The sequence below is a fragment of the Carlito syrichta genome, unplaced genomic scaffold, assembly GCF_000164805.1.
Source record: "Carlito syrichta isolate Samal-C Ts95f unplaced genomic scaffold, Tarsius_syrichta-2.0.1 Scaffold309206, whole genome shotgun sequence".
Lineage (NCBI taxonomy): Eukaryota > Metazoa > Chordata > Mammalia > Primates > Tarsiidae > Carlito > Carlito syrichta.
This window is the reverse complement of record NW_007253302.1, coordinates 134,214-160,494: the sequence shown is the minus strand read 5'-3', so window position 1 is coordinate 160,494 and position 26,281 is coordinate 134,214. Positions and strand designations below refer to the sequence as shown.

The window sequence follows — 26,281 nt, the reverse complement described above, 5'->3', positions numbered from 1 at the left end:
GGAGACCAGCAGGTCGAGGCTGCGGTGGCCGGGAGCGGCCACTGCACCCCAATCTGGGCAACAGAGTGAGACTCCAAGACTCCAACTCAAAAAAAAAATTAGCTGGGTGTGGTGGTGTGCGCCTGTAGTTCTAACTACTTGGAAGGCTGAGAAGGAAGGATCGCCTGAGCCCAGCAGGTGGAGGCTGCGGTGGCTGTGAGTGTACTCCAGCCTGGGCAACAGAGTGAGACTCCAACTCAAAAAAAAAAAAGAGCAAGGCAAGCATGCAGGGTGATGGGGCCTCTTTTTTGTGGGGTAGTCACAGAGGCCTATCTGAGAGGGCCCCGGTTGGAGTGAAGAAGCAAGCCCGTGGCTTTCTGAAAGGAGAACCTTTAGGCAGAGGGAGCCGTGGAGGCAGCAGGTGGGGGCAGGGGCTGGGCAGGAGTGCCTTTGGTGGATTCTGGGGTGATGTGTGTGCAGGAGAACAGTAGGAGACGGGGGGTGGGGTAGGGGTGTGGTGGTGGGATGTCAGTCTCACTGGCCATGGCAGGGAGTTAGGACTTGCTAAGAGTGGTATCATCAGAAGATTGCCGGAGGGGCTGACAGGATCTGACTTTGAAAGGTCATTGTGGCGTGTGGGGACTGGCTTGTAGGGGACAGGGGTAGGAGCCAGGAGGTCAGGAGATGGCGGGGACTGGGATGGAGAGAGACACCCTGGTAGCCTGGAGCAGGGAAACCGGGCAGAGATAATGGTGGCGTGGCCATGAGGGCAAGGCCAGTGGGGTTCAAGAGACAGGAGGCGACGTCACTAGGTCTTGGTGCCTGCGAGTCAGGGGCAGGGAGAGGGAAGGCCAGGGGACACTGGGAGGCTAAATGTGGGATGGGGAACAGGTCTCAGCGAGGGGGGCTCTTCCTGCCATGGCCCACAAAGGCCAGCTTTTCCTCACGTTGTGAAGGAAACACTGAGGCCCCAGCGAAGGGTGGGCTGCCAGGTGGAGGCCACTTTCTGCCTCCTCTGGACCAGGCTCCAGGACTTCCTGCTCCCTTTCTTCCCTTTTCTCTCCTGGCCAGGAGGCAGCCGCTGTGTTTCAGAGCTTGGCCACTTGGGGGCAGCACAGAGCCAGACGCCGCTCCCGTGGGACTTAGGTTGGGGAAGGGTATGGCAGCGGGGTGACTTCTGGGTGGGGGGATGTTCTCCCACATGGCCACACTTCCTTTCAGGGCTGGCTGTGGATGTGGTGGGCAAGGTCCTGGGGTCGGCTCCCAGCCTGCCCTAGTGCTCTGGGGTCCCAGGAAGCAGTAGTGGGCACTGATCCTGCTGGCATGGCCTTTGCGATCAAGTGAGAGGGATGTGCAGTGCCTGGCACACAGCCAGACAGACCCACCCAGGCGGCCGAGCTGAGCCTGGGCCCTGGCCCCACACATTTCCCTGGCCTTGCAGCTCTTCTGTGATACACCTGTGCCCGGCTCCCTGTGGACATCCTACCTGCACACCGCCTTCCCCCAGCTCTGCTCAGTCTGTTCCCTGGGCTGAAGGGCCCTTTCCTGGGTCTCTGGGAGTCTTTCCCCCATCCTTCAAGGGCCTGCTCTGAAGCTGGTGCTTCCCAGAGGCCCTGCATGCTCTCCTGTCCCTCTGTCTCCATCCCAACCTCAGCATGTCCTGCCCAGGACCAGGTGCTTGGTCCTCTCCACTGCTTCGAGGGGAGAAAACACGGGCTGGTCCTGTATTCAGCCCCAGCTCAGGCCCTCAAGTTGCTTCAGCTTTCGCACCCTCCATTTCTCCTCTGGGGTTTGGGGACAGCGTGAGCTACTCTGCTGGGCCACAGTGAGGACTGAGAGGCCTTTGTGCCAGGGTGGGGCCATGGCCAGAGGGAGGGCTGCTCACATGGGCCATTGCTTCTCACACAGGCCACCTACATCTACATGAAGGCCGCCTACCTCAGCATGTTTGGGAAGGAGGACTACAAGCCGTTTGGGGATGACGAGGTGGAGTTGTTTAGGTGGGTACTGCCACTGCGCGCCCGTTGTGGGCCTCAGCTGGACAGACCAGCCCAGCCCTGCCCACGACCACCCTGAGCTGCAGGCACCCGGGAGGGCAGCGGTGGAGTAGCCACCTTCCCTGGCTCTGAACTCCCAGCCCTTGCCCTAAGACTGTGCCGTGTGTCCGTCGTGTCCGTCGTCCCCACCCGTCCCCACCTCATGCTGCTGCTGCTGCTGCTGGTTGGAAGCCTTCAAATCTGTTCGAGGTTTTCTTTCACTGAAGTGGTTTTGTCAACGTTCTCTACCCCTGAGCTTCTTTCATCTGGTCAGTAGGACAGATGTGGACACTGAGGTCCTGAGAGGGGGAGATCCTTCGTTCTGCTGCGTTAACCTGATACACTCAGAGACGCACAGTAGAGAACCCAAGAGTTGGCATCAAACAAACAGGATTAAAGCCAGACTCAATTAAAAAAAAAAAAGCCAACCTCTGCCATTTTTTAGCTGTGTTACCTTGGACGTTTCAGCATCTGCAAAATGGGAAAAACAGCTTCCACTTTGCAGGGTTGTTGTGAGAATCAACTAGGTAATATAGTTGAATAGTCTGGCTTAGGACCTGGGACCTAGTGTGCTGCCCACTGGGTGGTGACTGTTCCCATCTTATCCATGTCACCTTATTCCTGCAAAGGGTCCTTAGAGCAGGGTGCAGCCTTGGCAGGATGAGGATGGAGCCTAGAGCCTTCCTCCAGCCATGGTGAGGCTAGCCCCAATTTGTAGACCTGGAGGTGGGTGTAATGTGAGCCTCCTAGGCTGCTGCTGTCACATGATAGGGCGTCTGTCACTTTCGGAGTACCTGCTGCTGCAGCAAACTCCCCGTGCCTGTCTCATGTAACTCTTCCAGAAAGCCTGTGAGGGCAGGTGCCATTATCTCCATTTTAGAGACGAGGAATTTGAGGCCCAGAGAGGTTCCACAGTGACTAAGCAGAAGAGTTTAGGGGGACCTCCCACCTACGTCCAGCTGTTTCCTGACCTTAAGTGGCTCAGGCTTGAGGTCACAGCCCCACCCAGTGACTGTGGCAGAAATCAGAGCCGGATGGACCTGGGTGGGTGAGGCCCAGATGTGGCGGCTCGCCCAGCTGCATACATTTTGCTCTGCCCTGGGACGCAGCTGAGAAGGCCACAGTTCACGAGGCAAGAGTTAATTAAGGGGTTGAGCTGTCTGGTCTTGGTCCCACCCTTTCTTTGGGTGTTGGTCTCTCCCCTGTGAAACTAGGATTAGACTTCCGTTGGGTCCTGCCTGGAAAATGGGGCATGGGGGTGGAGGACAGATAACTAGAGGTACTGGGTACCTTCTCACCTCTGCCAGCTGGTGAGGAGGGGCCCCTTGTCAGGCCACAGGAAGCTGGCCTGGTCTCATAGCCACAGGCTATTTCAGATCTAGGAGGCTCTTGGGAGTCCAACACTTTCATCAAACAAATGGGGAAACCGAGACCCAGAGAGGGGCCAAGCGGAGGCTGGGTAGGCAGGGGACCCCCAGTCTCTCTTGCTTTTTCTCATCCTTTCCCCGCCCTCCCCATTTCTTCTCAGGGCTGTTCCAGGCCTGAAGCTCAAGATTGCTGGGAAATCTCTACCCACGGAGAAGTTTGCCATCCGAAAGTCCAGACGCTACCTCTCCCCCAACCCTGTCTCATTGCCAATCCCTGCTCTGGTGGGTAGGAAGCCCCGGACTGTCCTGCCCTCTGATTAGGATGTAGGATTCTCGAGAGCCACTGCCAGGGACGTGATGAGGAGAGGAGACCTTCAGGCCTCAGGGGTGGGGAGGGTTTCACAACCCATCTGGGACCTGGGGGAGGAACACAGAAGAGTCTGGCCCAGCCCCTGCCTCTTAGAAAGTGCTGGTCCATGGGGGTGGGGCAAAGAGACAGGTGAGCAGGCTGCAGGCTCCAAGAGGTAGAGCAGTCCTCCTAGCAGCCCCACGTCCCTGTGCCCAGACAGAAGTCACCTGGCTGTGTCCCCGGCCTGTCTGTCCAGTCTTGTCACAATGATTATGATTGTAATTGTTGTCTACACTGTCCCCCTCACTCGACCAGCTTTTCACCTGTGAACTAACAACAGCCAGCATTGTCATTGGGCACATGCTGTATTCAAGGCTCTCTATGCCCACTGCCTGGTGCCGCATTTAAACCTCACATCAACCCTTGGAACTGGTGCTGGTTGTACCTCCATTTTACGGATGGGGTTAATAAGGCCTAATAGATAAGCTGAAAGATAAAATAAATAATGTGTCCAGGTCACCCAACTAGTGAATCAGAGAGAGATTTGAGCTCAGCAGTCCAGCTCCACAGCCCATATTCTGAGTCACTGTTAGAACACCAATTCCACACATGACTGGAGCAGGTATCAGATAAGTTTCCAGTTTGCTGAGGGTCCTTGTTGATATTCAAATAGTAAGACAGCTAGAAGAGTAGACAGAGCCCTGCTTCAGAGACCTTTGCTGGCTCTGGCTCTCCTATTCAACTAATTGTGTAGCTTTAGATACAGTCCCTCTGCCCTTAGTGTAAAATGGGTGTTATAATATATACCTTTCCCATTTCATAGAACAGTTAAGAGAATCAACTGAGAAAATGTGTCAAACACTTTGCAGATTGAAAAGTCCAGGCCTGGCATGGTGGTCCGTGCCTGAAATCCCAGCATTCTGGGAGTCCAAAGTGGGCGGATCATTTGAGCCCAGTTCAAACCCAACCTGGGCTACATAGCAAGACCTTACCTACAAAATAATAAAAAAAATTAGCCAGACATGGTGAGCATGCCTTTAGTCTCAGCTGCTCTTGAAGCTGAGATGGATCACCCGAGCCCAGAAGGTTGAGGCTGTGGTGAGCCGTAAGCTTGCCACTGCACTCCAGCCTGGGCAACAGAGTAAGACCGCCAACCCCCCCCAAATTCAATATTTATATAAAATTTATTGAGAGTTTATATCCTGAATATTTCTAAACAACTTTAAAAATATTTTTTCTGCTATCAAGTGGGGGAGGAGAGGAGAATTTCCAAAACTTAGAGGAGAATTTCCCAAATTGTAATCTGCAAAATGCTATTTATGCATGAAACAATTTCTGTGATTTAAACACAGCTGGGAAAAACTGGCCTAAGCAAAGATTATAAACTATAGACCTTCTTGAAGTCTGTGTATGCCACTCTGCATGTGAGTCGCCAAGAAGCTCAAGGATGTGGCTTTTCCCTAATTTATTTGGCCACAAAACCCCTTTAATGCTTTGTTGTTGTTGTTGTTTGAGTCAGGGTTGGAGTACAGTGGCATAATCACGGCTCACCACAGCTTCCACCTCTTGGGCTCAGGTGATCTTTCTGCTTCAGCCTCCCAAGTAGCTGGGACTACACCTGTGCCACCACACCTGGCTAATTTTTTAATTTTTTGTAGCGATGAGGTCTCACTACGCTGCCCAGGCTGGTCTTGAACTCCTTGGCTCAAGTATTCCTTCCGCCTTGGCCTCCTAAAGTGCTGGGATTACAGGTGTGAACCACCATGCCCTTTTTAAAAAATGAAGCATTTGCTAACTTGTGACCACAAAACAATTTGAGAGATACTGGCCTAAGCTTAAATTCTCTTCCTAGAGCATAGAAACAAGAACCACAACAATAATGTCTTTCCTAGAACTCTGTGTATCCAAAGCACTTTCATATCTATCACCTAGTTTAATAGTTTAGGAAATGCCAATTTAAGCTGATACTTACTATGAATGACAACTTAATTTAGTATTCTGAACTTCCTGACAGTCAAGGCAAGAAAAGGAATCAGTAGCCTGACAAAGAAAAAGAAAAAAGAAAATATATATATATATTTTTAATTAAACAAAAAAAGGAATCAGGTTATATATTATGGTTTTCAAGATGGCAACTCAGTTTTAAAGGAAGTGGAATGTGAGTTGTCACTATTGAGCGCATTGTATTGGGGGAATAGGAGTAGCAGAGAAGATGATATAGTCTTAAACTCTTGTTCTAAAGTATTTAATTATGGTTCCTCCAGTAAAGGAGGCCGCCCTGCCAGCAGGAACAAGGAAGGGGACTTCCTGGAGAGTGTGGGGCATGACCTGGTCCTCACGGATGGAGTTTGGACCCAGAGAGGTTGGGAGAAAGGACATAATGGTACCCGGGGAAGCCATGAGCAGAAAAAGTAGCTGGAAAATATTGGCAGCTATGAGCTGAACAGTGAGGACCTTGTCTATCTTAAACCCTCACTGGGTAAGGGGAGAGGGCAATAATAGCTAAATGATGAGACCCTCCTCCGGAATCCCCCAAGGCCCCAGCTTCACAGACTGGGCTGATACTTGTCATGGAAGATTAGAACTAGAAGGGCCTTGAGTGATCTTCTGATCTGAGCTGCCCATTTTATAGATGGGGAAACTGAGTCCTCATTGGGGAAGGGGCCTAGGACTGACTTGCTCCCTGCCCTCAGGAAATGATGTACATCTGGAATGGCTATGCTGTGATCGGGAAGCAGCCGGCACTCACGGATGGGATACTCAAGATTATCACCAAGGCTGAAGAAATGCTGGAAAAAGGCCCAGGTGACTACCTCCAGGCCCTTGAACCTGCCAGTCTTACACTGGTCTTTACAGTTGGAGGTTCTTCTGCCAAAATGTCCTTCCTCCCTTCTCGACCATACTCTAGACTGAGCTCTATTGTCAGCTCTTCCAAGCAGCTGTCCCTTGTCCCCCAGGTAGGGTCAAGGCCTACTCTGGGCTCCCACAGGCCCTGGGCATCCTGCGGTTAGTCCCGACTTCACTGTGTTATTGTCTCAGTATCTGTCTTTCCTTCTCAGATGTGAGTCCCCTGAGGACAGAGACCGTGTCTGACTTACCTATGTCCCTCTGGGCCCAGGACAGAGTAGGGGCTTCCTGAGTAACTGCAGAAATGAACAAGCTCATCTTCTCCCCTCACACCCCTCTCTTCAGAAAACGAGTACTCAGGGGATGACGAGTGCTTGGTGAAATTGTTGAAAGGCCTGTGTCTGAAATACCTGGGCCGTGTCCAGGAGGCCGAGGAGAATTTCAGGAACATCATGGCCAAGTAAGTACCCTGTGGCTGCTCCCGCTGGGCCCGCATCTCCTGGGCTTCTCCATCCTCCTGCCCAGCACAGTGGCCAGCCCTGGCCAGCCCCCTTTCCCCACACATGCGCTAGTGTCCCCTCAGTGCCAGGACTTGTCTTGGGACTAGGGGCACAGATCATCCAGATCCAGCCCAAGTGCCTGACTGCCGGGGCCCCTCTGCGCTGTTCTGAGTGAACACGCCCCCGGAGTGTCATTCAGTGCCTCTGCCTTTGCCCTTGGCAAGCACAGATGTTACGAAGCCTGGGTGTAGGCAGCCCCACCCAGGATGACCAGGGCTGAGCCAGAGGACAGCAGAGAGGACAGGAGGCGCCCTGAGGAGGGACCTAAACATAATGGAAGACACTGGGAAAGGCCTTCCAGGGTTGACATGTAAATTGGGGGGTTTATCTGACAAAGGAAGCAAGGGAGGAAGAGTTCTGAGTAGGTCTAGCATGTGCCAAGGCCTGGATGCGGGAAAGACCCCTGAGGTTAGGATGAGGGTGATTAGGTCCTCCCCGCCCGGGGGATGTTAGAGAGAGAGCTGAAGATGGAAAGAGGAGGGCTAGCCTGAGCGGGGCCTGGATGTTTTGCTCGCAAGGCTAACCTTTATCCTGCTGGCAGAAGAGAGCCAGAAAGGACGCCAGGCGGGGCAGACTTGGGTTTTAAAAGGACGTCTAAAAGAAGATGTCTCGGATCAGCGGGGCCAGACCGGAAACAGGAGATGTACCCGGTTAATAAACCATTTAACCTGGAGAAAAGGGGGTCAGGACTTAGGTGCGGGTGGACTAAGGACATGACAGGAGCCAGAGATCATCAGGGAGTTGGGGTCCAGGGTACAGCACTGGAAGGCTCTGTGGATCTGTGGATCCTGGCCTTTCTCAGGCGGAGGCAGAGGGAATGTCGAAGAACTGGAATTCAGAGCAGGAAATCCTCACATGAAGTTTGGGGAAGACTTGTGGGAGGAACCCGAAGGGAGAGCCTGTGAGTCTTGTCCTCCCTGTTCTACAGTGAGAAGAAGATTAAGTATGATCACTACTTGATCCCCAACGCCCTGCTGGAGCTGGCTCTGCTGTTAATGGAGCAAGGCCGAAATGAAGAGGCCATCAGACTCCTGGAATCTGCCAAGTAAGGCCTGGGCAGCCTTGATCTTTCCTTTGCTCCCTCTGATCTGAGCTCAGGCACTGGCGAGGGGCAGAGAAGCAGGACAGCAGTGAGTGAGGTTGCCGGCAAGGGCGGTATGTAGCAGTCCAGAGGGCAGGCCTGTGTCCCTGGGAACCCAGCTTTCACCTGGGCTCTGCCTCAGTTTACAAATGAGCGGCAGGAAGTGAGTTGCCCAGGGTCATCCTGCAAGCCAGGGATCTATCTCCTGAAACCACCTCTTCAGGCTGAGGGGCCCGACAGGACCGAGAATGGTTCTGGTGGGCGTGACACCAGGGGTGAGGCACCACCAGCCCGTTCAGTTAGCTCTCCCACTGGGCAGGACCCAGCGCTTTCTTTGGACATGGACAGGGAATTTAAGCCTCGAAATCTTCCTTTGGCTGGGGGGGCTCACAGCTCAAGCGGAAGGAAACGGACCTAGAAGCAAGCAGCCTCACGGGTCTGATTCTCTGCTCACTTTCAGGCAAAACTACAAGAATTACTCCATGGAGTCAAGGACACATTTTCGAATCCAGGCAGCTACACTCCAAGCCAAGTCTTCCCTAGAGGATGGCAACAGATCCATGGTCTCATCAGTGTCCTTGTAGCTTTGTGCAGCAGTCCCTGGCTGGAAGACGAACAGAGACAGCTGGACAGAGCTCCTGGAAACATTTCAAAAGATCCTCTCCCCCTCTCCTGCCTTGCCTTTGGGGACCACCGGTGCTCCAGTGGGATGGCAGGACACGGGCATCTGTGCAGAAGCCATACCCGCATTTTCACCAGTGTGGCCAAGGGCCTTTGCCATGGGCAGAGCGGGTGGAGCCCTCTGCCTGCCCTGCCACACATACGGGTACTTGTTTTTCACTGTGATGTTGAAGAGAATGTATGAACAGTTTACATTTTCCTTAGAAATACATTGATGGGATCACAGTTGGCTTAAAAAAAAAAACAACAAAAAACCAACACCAACGAACCACCTGTAAATCTTTGTTTTCACCCCTCATGTTTTGAAGGTAAATCTCTTTATATGATGCCAAAGGGCAAACTGCTTTTCAAGCGCCAGCAAGCTTTCAGCTTCTGGGACTGGAAGGTTCTTCCTCTCAGAGGACCTGAGGAGTGCCCGGAGAGTCTGAGCCTTAGGCTTTGATGCTTCTGGGGTTGGCACGGAGGCTGTGCACAGACACCCACTACCTTACTTCTCACCCCTGTCTCACGCCCTTTGCAACTTTCTATTTGAAAAATCAAACACGTCTTCTGAGTGAGATAAAACTTGAGCCCATCTGCAGAAAAGCCATCTCCGCCAGGAGGAAAGGGCTGCCAAGGCCGCTGGGGGGGCTGCATGGCCCTTTCTGTGCCAAAGCCAGGAAGTTTGGGGGACAGCGGGAAGGTTCTGTATCTTTACTGTACGCCAAACAAGCCAATGGGAATAATTCATGAAACATAAAACTCCACTGTACTTCACTCCAAGGTACATTTATTTACTGACAGCATTTTTCTTAGCAATAGAACGGTTGTTTTTGGCCTGTTGTATGTGTTAGATTTTTCAGTTAAGAGAAAAGAGATATTTAAAGTTATAAATTTTATACACTTAAGAGATCATGCAACATCTATTTCAATAAATTATGTGTTGCTTGAATTCTTGGGCAGAGCAGAAACTCTTATCAGAAGCCACAAGGCCCATGTATGTTTTATTTAGACAACACAATGTTTAAAAAATTTTAATGTAAGTTACTAACACTTACCAACGGGGAGATTTCACAAATGAATCTGGTTTCTGGCCTCTAATTAGAAAAAAAAGCTTCATTCCTACAACATTGAGCTTCATTCCAGCAATCAGCCAGAGCTAAGTAGAGGCTACTTTAAACACTTCTAAAAGTATCTGAATTTGCAACCTCTGGGACTATTAAAGTGAGGACTCAAGTTCAGTGACCAACACCAACTGGTACCATTCACATTCTAATGTCAACGCACTTCAATTTAGCCATTTCCCTGGAGGTAAAATCATGCACACAGTAAAAATTCATCTGTGAAAACAAGACTTCCTGAATGTATGAATGCAGTTTCTGTAGGAAGCACACAGTGAGTTTTTCCAGTCTCCCATCATCGCTGTATTTAAGAAACACTTGTATTTGCCCCGGGCTGGGTTAAGAGATTAAAATACAGTCAACCAGCCTTCTATGAGTGATACTGAGTGAAGTCATGGGTTTTAGGCAAAACATATTCTCATTAGGGGGAAAAAAAAAAAGCAAAAAGCCCTCATCCAAGATCATCATTTGCTAAGTAGAAATGCTAAAAAATCGCTCTCATTTGTCAGAAATAGGCAAAAGCAAGCCCTCAGTTGAGAGCATTCTCTTTGCAAGCTACCCCTCCTTCAAAGCCTGGGTCTGGGAGACTGCCCTGTCTGGAGGTCGCTAGGTGGGACAGGGTGAGGGGAGACTCGACAGGCTGTGGAAGGAGGGTGGGCTTTTGGGGATTCCCCATGTCAGAACACTGTGTTGAAGCAGCATTGGGTCACAGGATGCCAAACACAGAATCTGGAAAGTTGCAGTATGCAAAAACACTTCATCTCCACATTCCTTTCAGGTGCTTTTTGCTTTTATTTTAAAATTTTATGTCAGATGGCTTTCTTGTCAAGGTTTGCTGTTGTTGATTTTCTGATGGGCTCCATTCATTTACCTGTGTCTTTACCTCTGCTGCCCTGGTGCAGGCTGGCTGATAAGACAAATCAGTGTGTGTTTTTTTTGGAGTTGGAGTCTCACTCCGTCATCCAAGCTGGAGTGCAGTGGCATGCTCACGGCCACCCCAGTGTTGACCTGCTGGGCTCCGGCAATCCTTCTACCTCAGCCCAAGTAGCTGGAACTACAGGTGTGCGCTACCATGCTCAACTAATTCTTGATTTATTATAGAGACGAGTTTTCGCCAAGTTGTCTGAGCTAGTCTCAAACCTACAGGCTCGTGCAATCCACTCACCTCGGCCTCCCAAAGTGCTGGGATTACAGGCTGAGCCACCGAGTCCTGCCAACAAATCAGTGTGTTTTACCTCCTATATCCCACCGGCAACTTCTGAGATAATCAATCAAAAACATTTATGGAAGGGAGAGTGAAAACACTGGGTTTCTAAAACCACTGTGTCCTACACAGGGACCTCTGAAAGTGAAAATTCTGTCTAGGGTTTTTCAGTGCCTTTTTTTTTAGAGACAGGGTCTCACTCTGTTGCCCAGGCTGTAGTACAGCGTCATGATCATAGCTCACTACAGCCTCCAACTCCTGGGCTCAAGTGATTCTCTCGCCTCAGCCTCCCAAATAGCTAGGACTACAGCTAGGACTATGGGAGCATCTGATAATGCTCAGCTATTTTTATTTTTTCTGAATTTTTTTATAGAGACGAGGTCTTGCTATGTGGCCCAGGCTGGTCTTGAACTCTTGGCCTCAAGCAATCTTCCTGCCTTAGCTTCTCAAAATGCTAGGATCACAGGTATGAGACCAGCCTCAGTGTCTTCCTTGAGTCATTTCTGGTCACTGCTCTCTAATAGTGCAGACCTTCCCAGCACATCTGCCCTGGAGAAGCTGCTGATAGGTGAAGAGTTTTGGCCTGGAAGTAAGGAGACTCCTGGCTTTACTTCTTTTTTTTTTCTGAATTGGAGTCTCACTCTGTCACCCAGGCTGGAAGGCAGTGGCACGCCTCTTGGCCACTGCAGCTGGGCTCTGGCGATCTTTCCGCCTCAGCCTTCCGAGTAGCCAGCGCTACAGGCGCCCAGCTAAGTTTTTTTATTTATTGTAGAGACAAGGTCTTGCCAAGCTGCCCAGGCTGGTCTCGAACCCGCAGGTTCAGACAATCCACTCGCCTTGGCTTCCCAAAGTGCTGGAATTACAAGCAGAGCCACCGAGCCTGGCCTGTGTTTTTGTTTCTTGGGGGTTTTTTTGAGTTGGAGTCTCACTCTGTCACCTAGGCTGGAGGGCAGTGGCGCGCTCATGGCCACCGCACCCTCGACTGCTGGACTCAAGCAATCCTTCTGCCTCAGCCTTCCAAGTCGCTGGAACTACAGGCACGCGCCACCACACCTGGCTAATTTTTTTATTTACTGTAGAGATGAGGTCAAGTTGCCCAGGCTGCTCTTGAACCCGCAGGCTAAGGTAATCCTCTCACCTAGGCCTCCCAAAGTGCTGGAATTTTAGGTTGAGCCACCACGCTAGGCTGACTCCAAGCTTTGTTAAGGATTACCAGGATAACCTTGGGAAAGTCACAAACCCTCTAAAAATTAGCAATTTGGACCAGATTAAGGCTGTTTCCTGCTCTCTATATAGTTTCTGTTTCGGTGTTTTTATCTGCAAAATGAGGCAACAAATATACCTCCCTACCGCTCTGCCAAAGCTTTTATCCCCAGTTAGTTCAAGCAGAAATAACAGGCTTCCTGTAACAGGGGCTCTACAGTAGCCAGGACACCCAGCAAGCAAGTGAAAGTCCCAATCCTGGGCCACGGATGAACTCAGTTGCTAGGGAAGCAGCCAGCGTGTAACATGATCTGAGCAGGCCCTGGCAACGGAAAGTCCACCTCAGCCTCTCAAGGTTCATAGGCCTCAGACTGGCAGGGTGGCTTCTAGCAGTGTGCTGGCCCCTATCAGCTCTCCCACGAGCTGGCAGACTTCCCTACTCCTTATCTCTTGAGTCAGAGCGGGAGTGTTTCCAAGACAGTTATCGTCATTCACAGCAAAATGCCACGACCTGACATCAAAGCCAGGACCCTAGAAGGCCAACGCCAACGCAAGATTTGGCTGAGGTCCAGGTGGGAGATTCTCAGCCACTGAAGAATGGCACTGGGAGGTTTTCAGAAAGCCCCAGGCAGAAAGCGGTGGCTCACGCCTTTAATCCCAGCACTTTGGGAGGCCGCAGCAAGAGGATTGTCTGAGTCCACGGGTTCAAGACCAGCCTGGGCAGCTTGTTGGGACCTCATCTCCACAATAAATCAAAAAATTAGTTGTGTGTGGTGGAACGTGCCTGTAGTTCCTGCTACTTGGAAGGGTGAGGTGGAAGGATCGCCTGAGCCCAGCAGGTTGAGGCTGCGGTGGCCGTGAGTGTGCCAGTGCACTCCGGCCTGGGCAAGAGTAAGACTCCAACTCAAAAAAAAAAAAAAAAAAAAGCCCCAGCCTGCTGAGTGCTGGAACCAGCCAACAGTGGCATTATCCAGACAATATTCTCTGGAGTTACTCTCAAGTTTTCATCTAAGATGATGGGGACTGGACAACAGCCTTTCTCTTGTTTGCTTCCAATGTAAAGCCTAATAGACTGCCTTTTCGACCACTGCTTCCTGTGTCCTTAGAGCCCCATCACACTAATTCAGTAATAAATGAAACACGTCTGGGTTCTGAAATCCAAGCAGCAAATGGGAATATCTTTCCAAGGCTGGGTTAGCACAACTCCTTTGGAATCCAGTGCAAAGTTCGTTACTGACCAGAAGGGTAAGTCCAGGAACAAGAAGCTGCATTTGGGTGCTTGAAAACTCACTTCTAAATGAACAATCTATGATTGCTTCCATATAAAGACAACTGCTAAGGAGAAAAATGTGAATACAGCCCTCTGGAGAGGCATATAATTAATTACTGAAGGTCTCTGGGCTGCTAAAAGTCGACATTTCAGTTTAATCAGAGACATCGCAGCTACTACCTCACCAATGACCGGATTGGATTGTTGTTTTTCCTTCACATGAAGAAACACTTCAGAACATCGACACCACAAGTTCTGAGGAAAAGAATGAAAGCTGATTCAAAAGTGCTCATTATCTACCAGCGGCTAGTCTAAGCATTTTACATTTATGTAATCCTCATAACCGCCCTATGAAGTAGGAACTGTTGTTGCCATTTTACAGACGATAAAACTGAGACGTGTTAAATAACTTGCCTAAGATCACATAGCCATTATGCAGAAAAAAGATTTAAAGCTAGGCAGCTGCACCCTAAAGCCCACACTTTGCTACGCTGCGGGTCAAGTTGTAAAATTATCTGTTTAAGATTGAACCCGACTTATACCAACTTTTGGGCCACTGTTAAGAATGGAAGGGGTACTGGTTGATGATTCAACCATGGGAAATCCTCAACTGGGAACACATGGAGCGTGTCTGTGTGGCATGGTGCCCTTTGGTCACTTGGCATCATGAAGTAGGGAGAGGGTCTGACTTGGAAAAAGCCAAAGAAAAAATCAACACTTTTAATTTTGGAGTTAGAATCTCACTCTGTCACCCGTGCTGGAGTGCAGTGGCAAGTTCACGGCTACTGCAGCTTCAGCCTCCTAGGCTCAGGCGATCGATCCTTCCACCCCAGCCTCCCAAGTAGCTGGGACTACAGGCGCACAGCACCATGCCCAGCTAACTTTTAGATTTTTTTTTTTTTCGAGAGATGAGGTCTCGTTATGTTGCCCAGGCTGATCTCGAACTCGTGGATTCACGAGATCTTTCTGCCTCAGCCTTCCAAAGTGCCGGGATTGCGGATATGAGCCACTATGCCATGCCATTAAAAGCAACTCTTAAAGATCAAATCATTGAGGGGTGATGGAGAAAGAGACATGATCTCATCCTCACTTGGACAGTCGAGTTCCAGTCAACTATTCCAGAGATGGGAAGTAAGCCCGCAGGGACGCAGAGCTCCAGGCCTGGGCTGAGGCTCGGGAGGCAACAAGCCACGTACTAGAAGAGGCTTAGTCTAAGACGACAAGAGCTAGGAACGCAGGTGAAATGGGAAGCAACGGATGCTCAAGGCACTCAAAAGCTCTGTTTTCAGTTTAAGCACTTACGAGTACTTGGCTAAACACATCACATCTGTGGGTCAAGTGACGCACGGGTCACAGATTTGTCCTTCTTGGTCTAGAGTTGACTCCGCAGTTACCTCTGGAAAAGAGAGTGTGAGCAAATTCACAGGGTGAGAAAAGCCTGGCTTACTAAGAATACCAAGTTTTAAGTTCTATCAATGACATGAGGTAGTAGGTAAACGCATATACTGTATTCAACTTAATCAAACTACTTCGCTCCTTTGGGAATTGGTTTACTCTTGCATAAGATGGAGCCTAATATCCAAATGCTACCGCTTCACAAGGGTAAAAAGCATGTAAGGAAAGAGGATAGGACAGTCTGGTAAATAGTATTGAGGTGAATATGCTGGCCCACATATATGATGTGAAGGCAGTGGTGGGCTTGGCCTGGGGGATAACTGAATTGGGGGCACCAGTACCACCCCAAGGCTGCTCCCTCTCTTAGCTTTGCGCCTGGGTTAGATTTAATCTTTTGAACTGGCTTCTCTGCATGGCAAGGGTAAGGGCAGTTTAGGCCTCATGTCCTTATAGCTGCCGACCAGCAAAGAAAAGGGCTTCTTCTGCTAACTTCAGTGTGAAACATCCTTGCTAAGGACAATCAGTCTGGCTTGGCTCAGATGTCCAACCCTCAGGCAAGTGGTTCGTTCTCCAAGTGCAGTCCCAGACCAGTGCTTTGGCATCACCTGGGAACTTGTTAGAACTACAAATTCTCAGACCCCACCCAGAACTAGAAACTGTAGGGCTGAGGCCCAGCAGACGCTGAGTTTCGGCAAGACCTGCAGGTGAAATCTGATGCACGCTGAAATTCGGGAACGCTGCCTTAGAGGGGGAGTGAGGCGCTACACTCGGCCCACTTTTGGGCCTATGCTCAGTAGGGGTCGTTCCTGAGAGGGAAGGCAGGGTACCGGGCAAACAAACACTACACACCCATGACTGGGCTCTTTCTTTCCAAAGCTCACACACCATTAAGCATGACATGTGCGTGGCCTGTGGCATTGGATAGAGACAAGGGCTTCACTCAGGAGGGCTTTGCCTTTGTCCTGCTCCTTGTCACCCTCCAAACTCCTCTACAAGATCCTGATTTTCCAGTGGGAATCTCCGGAGAACCCCTCTTCGCCCCATTCGCTTCTTTCCTTCATTTAATAAGTATCTCTTGAGCACCTACTGCCCTGCTCTCTTGAAACTTCTTCTGATAGGGAAGATACAGGAGGCAACAAAGAATTAGAGCCGAGCATTAGTTATGCTCTCCATGAGGATGTTTCAGTCAATACGATGGTGTTCTCATATCTTAAGGGAGCTGAAAAAGCCTTGTCTCCTAGTGACGTCATGGCTGGGGCACTCCTATCGCAACACATTACTCACGTGTCTTCGGTGATGCTGGTGTAAACACACCTACTGTGCTGTCAGTTCTATAAAAGAATAGCACAAGCTGTGTGCCTGTGATTCACACCTGTGATCCCAGCACTTGGGGAGGAAGGTGGATGGATCACTTGGGGCCAAGAGTTTGAGACCAGCCTGAGTAACATGGCAAGATCTCTCTTTTATTTTCTACCTCTACAAAAAGATTTAAAAGATCAGTCAGATGTGGTGGTACATGCCTATAATCCTGGCTACTTGGGAGGCTAATGCGGTATGATCTCAAGTCCAGGAATTAGAGGTTGCAATGGGCTATGATCATGCCATGGAACTCCACCCGGTGTGATAGAGTAAGACTCTGTCTCCAAAACAAAACAAAACAAAATCACATACAATTATGTACAGTACACAATTATTGATAATGATAACAAATGACTGTTACTGGCTTATGTACTTATATACATGACACTTTTTTTTTAGAATATACTACTTACAAAAAAAGTTAACTGTAAAATAGCCTCAGGCAGGTCCCTTGGGTGTTCCAGAAGCAGGCATTGTTATCATAGGAGATGGCAGCTCCCTGCCTGTTACTGCCCTGAAACCCTTCCAGCGGAACAATATGTGGAAGAAAGTGGTATGGATGCTCCTGACCCTGTGTAGGCCTAGGCTCATGTGTGTGTTTGTGTCTTGTTTTTTTAACAAAGAGGTTTAAAAAGTAAAAATAAATGTTTAAACAGAAAAAAAGAATAAGGATCCAAAGACAGTATTTTAGTACAGCTCTACAACGTGTTGGTGTTCTAAGTGTTATTACAAACAGATTTTAAACATTAGAAAGTTTATCAAGTCAAGTTATAGTAAGCTAAAGTTGATTTACTATTATTATTATTATTTTGAGTTGGAGTCTCACTCTGTCGCCAGACTGGAGTGCAGTGGCCACTCCCAGCCACCGCAGCCTCAACCTGCTGGGCTCCGGCGATCGATTCACCTCAGCCTTCCAAGTAGCTGGAACTACAGGCGCGCGCTACCATGCCCAGCTAATTTCTGATTTATTGTAGAGATGAGGTCTCGCCAAGTTGCCCAGGCGAGTCTCGAATCCGCGGGCTCAGGCAATCCACTCACTTCAGCCTCCCAAAGGCGCGGGATTACGGGCTGAGCCATCGAGCCCGGCGAGGTTGATTTATTATTAAAGAAAAATCCTAAAAAAATAAATTTAGCGTAGCCTAAGTGTACTAGTGTTTATAAAACCTACAACAGTGTGTTGTCCTAGACCTTGACATTCACTCACCACTCACTGGCTCACCCAGAGCAATTTCTAGTCCTGCAAGTTTCATTCACAGTAAATGCCCTATACCGGTGTTCCATTTTTATCTTGTATACTGTATTTTTCTCATACCTTTTCTATGTTTAGATGCACAACTACTACTGTGTTACAGCTACCTACGTATTAAATCCAGGAGCATGCTAGAGATTTGCAGCCTAGGAGCAAAAGCCTAGACCATGTAGCTTAGCTGAGTGGTAGGCTACACCATCTAGGTTTGTTGATGTTCACACAGCAATGAAATGGTCCAACAACATGTCTGTAAATGGGATGCATTTGGTCTAGAGGATAAGAAATCAGCTCTCTAAACATGTGGGAATGATAAGCTTCAGGGCAGATATTACAGTGCAAAAAAGAACTTGAGACAAGAAGAGAACTAGACATTTTAAGAAGGTACAGAGGCAGGCTAGATGGTAGTAGGAAACCAAGAGGCAGAAAGCCAAGTCAATTCTGTTAAGGAGTTTGGGCTTTTCTCAGCACCATGGAAAGCTATTCAAGTTTTAAGTAGAGAAATAACATCATCTAATTTATTCATTTAAAGTTATTTTAGCTGCTGTGTGAAGGATAGATTATATAGGGTTAAATACAAAGGTTCAGTTGGGCTTGGTGGCTCAGCCTGTAATCTCGCGCCTTTGGGAGGCTGAGGTGAGTGGATTGCCTGAGCCCGCGGTTTCGAGACCCGCCTGGGCAACTTGGCGAGACCTCATCTCTACAATAAATAAAAAATTAGCCGGGTGTGGTAGCGCACACCTGTAGTTTCAGCTACTTGGAAGGCTGAGGGGGAAGGATCGCTGGAGCCCAGTGGGTCAAGGCTGCGGTGGCCGGGAGCGGCCACTGCACTACAGTCTGGGTGAGAGTGAGACTCCAACTCAAAAAAAAAAAAAAAAAAAAAAATGCGGAGGCTCACTTCCAGCACCCACTGCTTCTGGTCTGTCTGAATGGCCAATGAAAATACTGCATCTTCCTGTCACAAGTTACTAATAAGCCTAGGGGGAAAAGAGGATGCTTTTTGCTATTTTTGAGTTGGGGTCTCAATATGTCGCCCAGGTTGGAGTGCAGTGGTATGATCACACTTCACTGCAGTCCTGACCTCCTGGGCTCAGGCAATCCTCCCTCCTCAGCCTCCCGAGTAGCTGGATCTACAGGCATGTACCACACACCTGGCTACTTTTTTTTTTTCTTGTAGAGACAGAGTCTTGCTGTGCCTAGGCTAGTCTCGAACTCCTGAGCTCAACAAATCCTCCTGCCTAAGCCTCCCAGTGTGTTGAGATTACAAGTGAGTTGCCATGCCCGGTCTAGAGAATGCTTCCAACATGCTCAGTTACAATCAGGCACTAAGACTCAATGTAAATTGGCATTGCTCCTTACAAATCAGAAACCCATGTAACAAAATCCATAACTAGGAACAGGGAGTTTCTTACTTCAAAGATATCTTCAAAGCCATTAACTCAAAAGTTTAAGAGTCCTGAGAGCGGGACTTACATTATTTAATGGCCCTTTGGAAATGTCTCACTAGCGTAGCACTTGTCTCACAACCAGAAAGAATGTTTGTAATTACTCTTCCTCATGCCAAGATAACACTATAGATAGTGATTGCGCGTTAGAGGACCAAAGGGCTTGTGAAAAACAACTTCCCTTCCCCACACACTGTACATGGTAAGACTGTGGCTATTAACTGGTTTGCTTGTGGACAGAGGATCATTATTAAGCACTGTTTCAAAGCTGAAGGACTGGCTCTAACTCTGGAATTGGCAGAATATAGCCAATCTCAATGTCTTTCTGGTGGCACAGTCCAGTCTTCCCAGTTCACAGAATGCCTACAACTTACTTTTGGGTCTTAACTGACCAGACTAGCTAGTATGGTGGCCCCCGGAGAGAAGTTGAACTTTTTCTTTGCATCTTCTTACAGGCATTCAGAGTATCCACTACCATGCCCAGACTCTTAGGGAAGGCCCTTAGTTATCTTTGTCAACTCCTTTTTCTCAGTGCCAAGAAATCTGGAGCCACTGTTACAGAAAGGGTTCAAAGCAAATAGGTGATGGTCTGCCTTCCACCACAATCAGTTTCAGATGCCTAAAATGTGTACCTTATTGCTAATGCTCTTTCATCCAAAACCAAAACAAATTCTCTACGGAAATCATCCAAAGATGACTAAATCCACCAGTGAACAGTAATTTTTCTCAAGAAACAGAAAAGCAAAGATAGTCTCCCAGTTACTTTAAAAAATTTTTGTGAAGACACGATAAATGGTTTCAGTCCATTACTAACATTAGTCAGATGCGTTCAGCTGTTGTCCTGAGCCAGCACCTTCTGTTCAGTGTGATAAGCAAACAAGATCAATGTGGACAATTATTAAACTGTGTCGATCAATCCCAAACCCCTCTTGTAAAATTTCACTGGTGCCCCTAATGAAAATTTTCTGGATTGGCTGCAAAGGGACTCATTTGGGTTTTCTGTGTCCATGCAAAAGCTCTAGGAAATAGCTGAAGGACAAATGGAAAAGCAAACTGTCTGGATAATCTTGCCTGGGCAATCGATCTCTGAATAATCAACAAGTGATCCATACTGCTATTATTTTCAACCTGATACTTAGGCAATTTTTTTAGGAAACAAAAAATGTACCAACCGTCATTTCACATTAACCTGGGAAGGGGTCATCTACCAATGGTTCTGAAACTCGCTGGTGAGTCAGAATCAGTTTGGAAAGCCTATTTAAAAATATAGATCTGGTTCTTCTCTCCCACTCTGATGCCACAGGGGTCTTCACTAACCAGAGCACTCAGCAGTTGTGCTCTGGTTGTCCTGGCCTAAGAGGATGTGGCTTAAATGACTTGCCTGGAATCACCCAAACAACTGGCTTGGGATTAGAGAGAACTCATGCTTGGACTTCTACTTCAGTGCGCTTTCCTCTGCGCTTCTTTCACTTCAGACTTTTGACATATACAGAACTGAGAAAAAACTTCCTCCAGAGACTTTTTGATACTGCCCAGGAAAACCACACCTTAAAAGCAGGTCAACTTGGAAGGCTGAGGCGGAAGGATCACCTAGGCCCAGCAGGTCGAGGCTGCAGTGGCTGTGAGCATGTCACTGCACTTCAAAAAAAAAAATAATTAAAGCAGGTCAAGCAGTGATGCAATAATGAAAAATTTATAGGTAGGACATTTTGACTCTGTGCTATATTTAACAAGCATTTATTCAACTCTTAAGTTTTATTTACCTCTTCAAGAGATAAACAGGCAGTTCCGATCTTTTAAAAGGCAGGCTAGCCTTATAATACTGATTCATTCCTGAAGGGAGCAAGATAGTCAAACTGCCTCTTGTGTCTAAAAGGGGCAAGAAGTTGATGGAAACACAACTTCAAAGGCAAAATATTTAGAAACTGGGGCCAAGAGGGAAAATTCGGGAGTTCAGTTAAGCCTCCCAAATGATTAATCGATAATGCAGCCTGCTGAAGACCATTGCTGAGGAAGGGCTGATGACTCTCAGACCCATGCCAGCCATACCAGAGGTATCCTGAATCCAGGACTGTTTCTTTCTCCATTTTCAGCCTGATAACAGGTCACATTCCAATAGTTAACAGTGATGAGGTCTCACTGTATTGCCCAGACTGGCCTCAAACTCCTGGGCTCAAGTAATCCTCCTACCCTGGGCTCCCAAAGTGCTGGGATTCCAGGTGTGAGCCACTGTGCCCAGCCACAAAACAGTACCAACTCTAAAGGGTAAAAGTACTTTAAACATAAAACTGGCACCTATGTGTCTTGGGGAGGTCTAGTTGAGTCTGAAGCAGGAGAGTTTCACGAAGGAAAGTGCAAGAAGGGTTATAAACTCTCTCCCCATTCAGTAAAACAGTAGATAACTATTAAATTTAGGCAAATAAATGAAAGACCAATCACAACACGGTTTATTACTTCAGGACACACTAACCAAAAATCTAACTTTTCTCATGTCCACTAATTTCAAAAGCTAAGGCTTAAAAAAATTAGTTGAGGTTATTACATCAACTCAGATGCATTTTGTAAATGCAAGTGTAGTTGACTGACTCCGAGAAATGATTGCTACCCGTTGCTTTTGTAAACAGAGGCAGGCAAACAGTCTATATTTCTGACTTATGCTAAAGAAACTCAACCTTCTCTCCTGTTTACACTTGCAGTCTCAAGACCCCCAGCACTCTGCTTTTGACCACAGGAGTTCCATGCCCCTTTATCCCTGGAGTATACTTTCCAAGACCCTCAGTGCATGTCTGAAATCACAGATAGTACAGAACCCTATATATAGTTTTTTCCTATGTACACATAACTATGACAAAGTTTGACTTATAGACACAGTAAGAAATTAACAACAATATTAGTAAAACAGTACTGGCAAATATTTATACAAATGACACTATACTGCAATGGAAGCTATGTGAATGCGCTCTCTTGCTCACTGAAAATATCCTCTTGTACCGACCTGTACCATGCAGGTAACTGAAAACATGGAGAGCAAAACTGCAGGTAAAGGAGGATTACTGTACTTTATTAGGTGTTACCCCTTTTAAAAAATGCTTGCTTCCTGGCCGGGCATGGTGGCTCACACCTATAATCCCAACACTTTGGGAGGCTGAGTTGAGAGGAATGCCTGAGCCCACAAGTTCGAGACCAGTCTGGGCAACCTGGTGAGACCTCATCTCTACAATAAATCAAAAAATTAGCTGGGTGTGGTGGCGCATGCCTGCAGTTCCAACTACTAGGAAGGCTGAGGCGGAAGGATCTCCGGAGACCAGCAGGTCAAGGCTGCAATGGCCATGAGCGTGTGCCTGGGTGAGAGTGAAACTCTGACTCAAAAACAAAAAACAAAAACCTTGCTTCCTTATGAAGGAACTTTGTATATAGAGAATCTGTGACCTCAATGCTTACTATTCTACAGAAACATCTTGTTTTCTATCATGGGGTAGACTCCAACATTAGAGGACAATTATTCTACAATAGGTTTAAGAGATTTCCTATAAAAGACACAGAATTAAAAATAGTTTGTGTGAACTAAAATATAAGTATCAGAATGTACTTCAACTTGATGGGTCTTATATTCAAAAGAATAAGATTATTTTATTTCTTCCTGGTCAGGCTTTTCAGACATTTCAAATCTCACAGCCAAGCTTGAACACATCTTGCCCATATCTAAATAAATAGTTTATGCTGATTATGTGGCTTTAGAAACTTTGAAGCTAGCAAGCCTCTAAGTATATGACTGGGTGATATTAAAAGTCAAGCAATAAAAAAATACTTTTCAAAAGTATATATACCTAGAGATTTAAAATTAATTTTAAAATAAGTAATTATTATACAATTATTTTAAAGGATTAGGTATCTTAAAGAATATTCTTATAAAAATTAACTAACTTTAGCCCTTCACAGCTGTATCATAACTTTATTTAACAACTCAGTAAAACCCAAAATTGGTGGTTCTTAACATAGTATGTAAAGAACAATGTTAAAGAATACAAAGTGCCTAAAAGCAAAGCTTTCTGTCAATGCTGCTTCCTTCAATATCAAACTTCTGTGAAAGAAGCCTTGTCATAAAGAAAGACTAACTGCAACATGGAAGACGATATAAAAAGTTCATTTACCAATTTTGACAATCTAGAAAAAAAAGTCTGACTAGAACTGATGACATAGACATTATGTTTAAGTAGAAAACACAAGAATAAAAAAGCAATTATCACTGAAAATATTGCACAACTTCAGTTGTTTCCTCAAAATTTGCTTTATGTAATTGGGTGGATATAAATTAATGAACAGAAGTTTAAGCAAGATACATGTAACAATTTTACACAACCTAATCATCTAGTTTCTTTCCATTTTTCTCAATTTCATCCTTAAATCTTTCTACCATGGGACTCATAAGGAAATTAAGCAACATACGGATACTACAGTTGAATGTCAAATCTTTACAAAGTACTTATGACATACTAAGTTCCTCTACAATGCAATTATGAAGAACCTTTGCAATACTTGTGTTTTGTACGTAGAAAAGTGTTAAGAGTCAAATATTCAACTCAATATAAAATAAGAAGAAGAAACACTTCTGATTTGTTAGGTTGAGACAGCTTCTCCTTCTGCTTAATGAATGATTTTCAGCTCTAATATCACTGAGTGAAACAAATAAGTCACCTCTGAGTATATAAAAAAATAAACACATGCTAACTGGATAAAACATGACCACTACATCTTTACTAGACCATCTCTACCTCTAACACTTCAGAAGCTTGGAGATTTAAAGTATTCTTACATTAATTGCAAGAGAAAAGGAGTAATTCCTTCTTTTTTGAGATCACAACTAGGAAGTCATGTGGTTATATAAATCCTGCATTTGTGTGCAAAATATGAAACACATTTCTTTATTCTCCCTGCTTAGTCTTGTCAGTCAGCTAGCAGGACTTAACAGATACCTTTCCAAGAAACAGAGACTGAGACGTGTTTTATATAACTTCAATAACCTCAGCACTACAGTAACGAGAGATGCAGTATCCTTTTGCTATGGTTCAAGACAAGAAGGAAGGAGGTCACAGGAAAGAATAAACCAAAGTTACTACAACGGAGAAATTCCTTCTTGTTAAATTTCACCATGATGTCACTTCCATTGTTACATAAACATGGTGGCATAACTCAAGTTCAATAAATCAGAATTCTTAACATTTAAAATTTACCTGGACCTTCAATTATCACCATATTAACAACCAAAATAATTAGATAAAACACATAGGAGAGGGTAATATTAAACCTCACTTCACTAGAGTTGGTTTCTTGACACATTAATTAATCTTTTTATAGAAAAGGGATAGTGCATCTCAGTTTGCTTACAAGCTAGGAGATCACTTTGAATTCTGCATTTCCTAACTGCAAACAGAATATAGCACTTATAACAGGTTATAAATAAACTGGTTTTCAAGCATAGAGCCAGCCCCAACGATAATAATACACTATTTAAAAAGACCTAAGGCAATGAATTCCATTTCCAATGGAAAAAAATAACTGTGCAAACAAGCTTAAAACTACTTTTTTTGTGCCAGTGTTACAAAATGTAGCTTTTAATAAAACCTTGACCCAAATGCCAGCAACTTCAGAAAAGAATTTGGGTGGGGGGTAGAGGGAGAAGAATGTTATTTCATTTAGGAAAAATAACCACTATCTTTTTCCTAATCTTCAACACACACAATTTAAACATATACAGCTGCTGTAACACTTTACACAATTCCTATGTACTGGAACAATAACAAGATCTAAATACAATTATATTTTTAAACACTGGGTCAAGGCTTTACACAAAAATACCATCCTACTTTTCCCCCTAAGTTTCTAAAATATCACGTACTTTCCCCCAACATCTGCAGCCATCCAGGAATTTTTAGGAAACTTTTGTGCAGGATCTTAATTCCTAATCCCTGGCTCTTTGGGCTCAGTGACAAAAGATCAAAACCACCAAAAATGATGGTTCACTTGAAGTCAGACGAGAGACCCTGGCTCAATTAGTCTCATAGGATGAAAGCAGTGCTGCATCAACTGGCTCCATGCAGGAGGGGCACGTGAAGGATCTCATCAACCAGTCATCTATACAGTCCAGGTGATAGATGTGCATGCACGGCAGAAATCGAATTGGGTCCCCATAAACAAAGTCCATCATACAGATCACACATCTGTTGGGGGAGAGAGAGAGACAAATCAGAAGACATTTTTAGAGAAGTGACAATTCAGAAAACTCTTAAAATTTTATTACAAAAACAGCATTAATCTGAGCAACACATGAGAATGGTTTACCTTTCATCTCATAATCAAAATATGCAAATTAATTTTTTTCCTAGTTTGATGCATCCATATTCTCTTATTTCAATGCCCTGAGAACTTATAGGGATTAGGAACAATCAGAGCAAAGAGAAATAGACCACATAAGGATAAAGTTCATTGCTGTGCTTATAAAACAGTTACACATTACAGGAGATACCTTAAGGGGAATGTGATGCTTTAGGTAGGAAAACACCAGGTAGACCAACTTTGTTTCATCATACTGAATTTTTTTTTTTTTGAGTTGGAGTCTCACTCTGTCACCCAGACTGGAGTGCAGTGGCCGCTCCCGGCCACCGCAGCCTCGACCTGCTGGGCTCCGGCGATCTTTCCGCCTCAGCCTTCTGAGTAGCCGGAATTATAGGCATGTGCTACCATGCCCGGCTGATTTTTTAATTTATTGTAGAGATGAGGTCTCGCTGCCCAGGCGGATCTCGAACCCACGGGCTCAGGCAATCCACTCACCTCAGCCTCCCAAAGGTGCGGGATTACAGGCTGAGCCACCGAGCCCGGCTTCATCATACTGAATTTTTAGTGTAATGCTGAAGTAAGGTCGTTTTCATTTTAATAACTAACTGTAAAAACAGTACTAATTTCAGCTAGGTGAAATTGGACTGCTGTAAAGTAAAGCTCTCTTTATTAACCTTGGTTTTGAGTTCATTGCACCCTTCTACTGGTCCAAGAAGCAACCCACAGCATTTCAGAAGTCTAGCAGCATTATCTACCGAAGTATTCCTGTATCATGGTTTACTAAAGTATACCTTGACTGTTGGACAATTATGCAGCTTGCATTTTC

The 26,281-nt window shown here is 46.5% G+C and overlaps 2 protein-coding genes across 6 annotated transcripts in view; one reads left to right on the top strand and one right to left on the bottom strand.

Moving 5' to 3' along the window:
• TTC39A (tetratricopeptide repeat domain 39A) overlaps positions 1-9,715 on the top strand; it is a 64,732-nt gene extending 55,017 nt beyond the window's left edge. For 3 of the 5 annotated variants that reach the window (XM_008066978.1, XM_008066976.2, XM_008066979.2), the window contains exons 13-18: positions 1,888-1,979; positions 3,544-3,664; positions 6,425-6,536; positions 6,924-7,038; positions 8,067-8,183; positions 8,680-9,715. In XM_008066978.1, the coding sequence (XP_008065169.1) occupies positions 1,888-1,979; positions 3,544-3,664; positions 6,425-6,536; positions 6,924-7,038; positions 8,067-8,183; positions 8,680-8,803 (681 nt within the window). In that variant the 3' untranslated portion in view covers positions 8,804-9,715. Of the gene's footprint in view, positions 1-551; positions 602-1,887; positions 1,980-3,543; positions 3,665-6,424; positions 6,537-6,923; positions 7,039-8,066; positions 8,184-8,679 lie in introns of those variants that run through there. The other 2 variants (XM_021717058.1, XM_021717059.1) reach the window with 2 other exon arrangements.
• Positions 9,716-23,054: 13,339 nt separating this feature from the next.
• The window catches only part of RNF11 (ring finger protein 11), a 42,004-nt gene continuing 38,777 nt past the window's right edge, over positions 23,055-26,281 (bottom strand). The window contains exon 3 of the mRNA XM_008066975.1: positions 23,055-25,340. Within this exon, the coding sequence (XP_008065166.1) occupies positions 25,169-25,340 (172 nt within the window). The 3' untranslated portion in view covers positions 23,055-25,168. The remainder of the gene's footprint in view (positions 25,341-26,281) is intronic.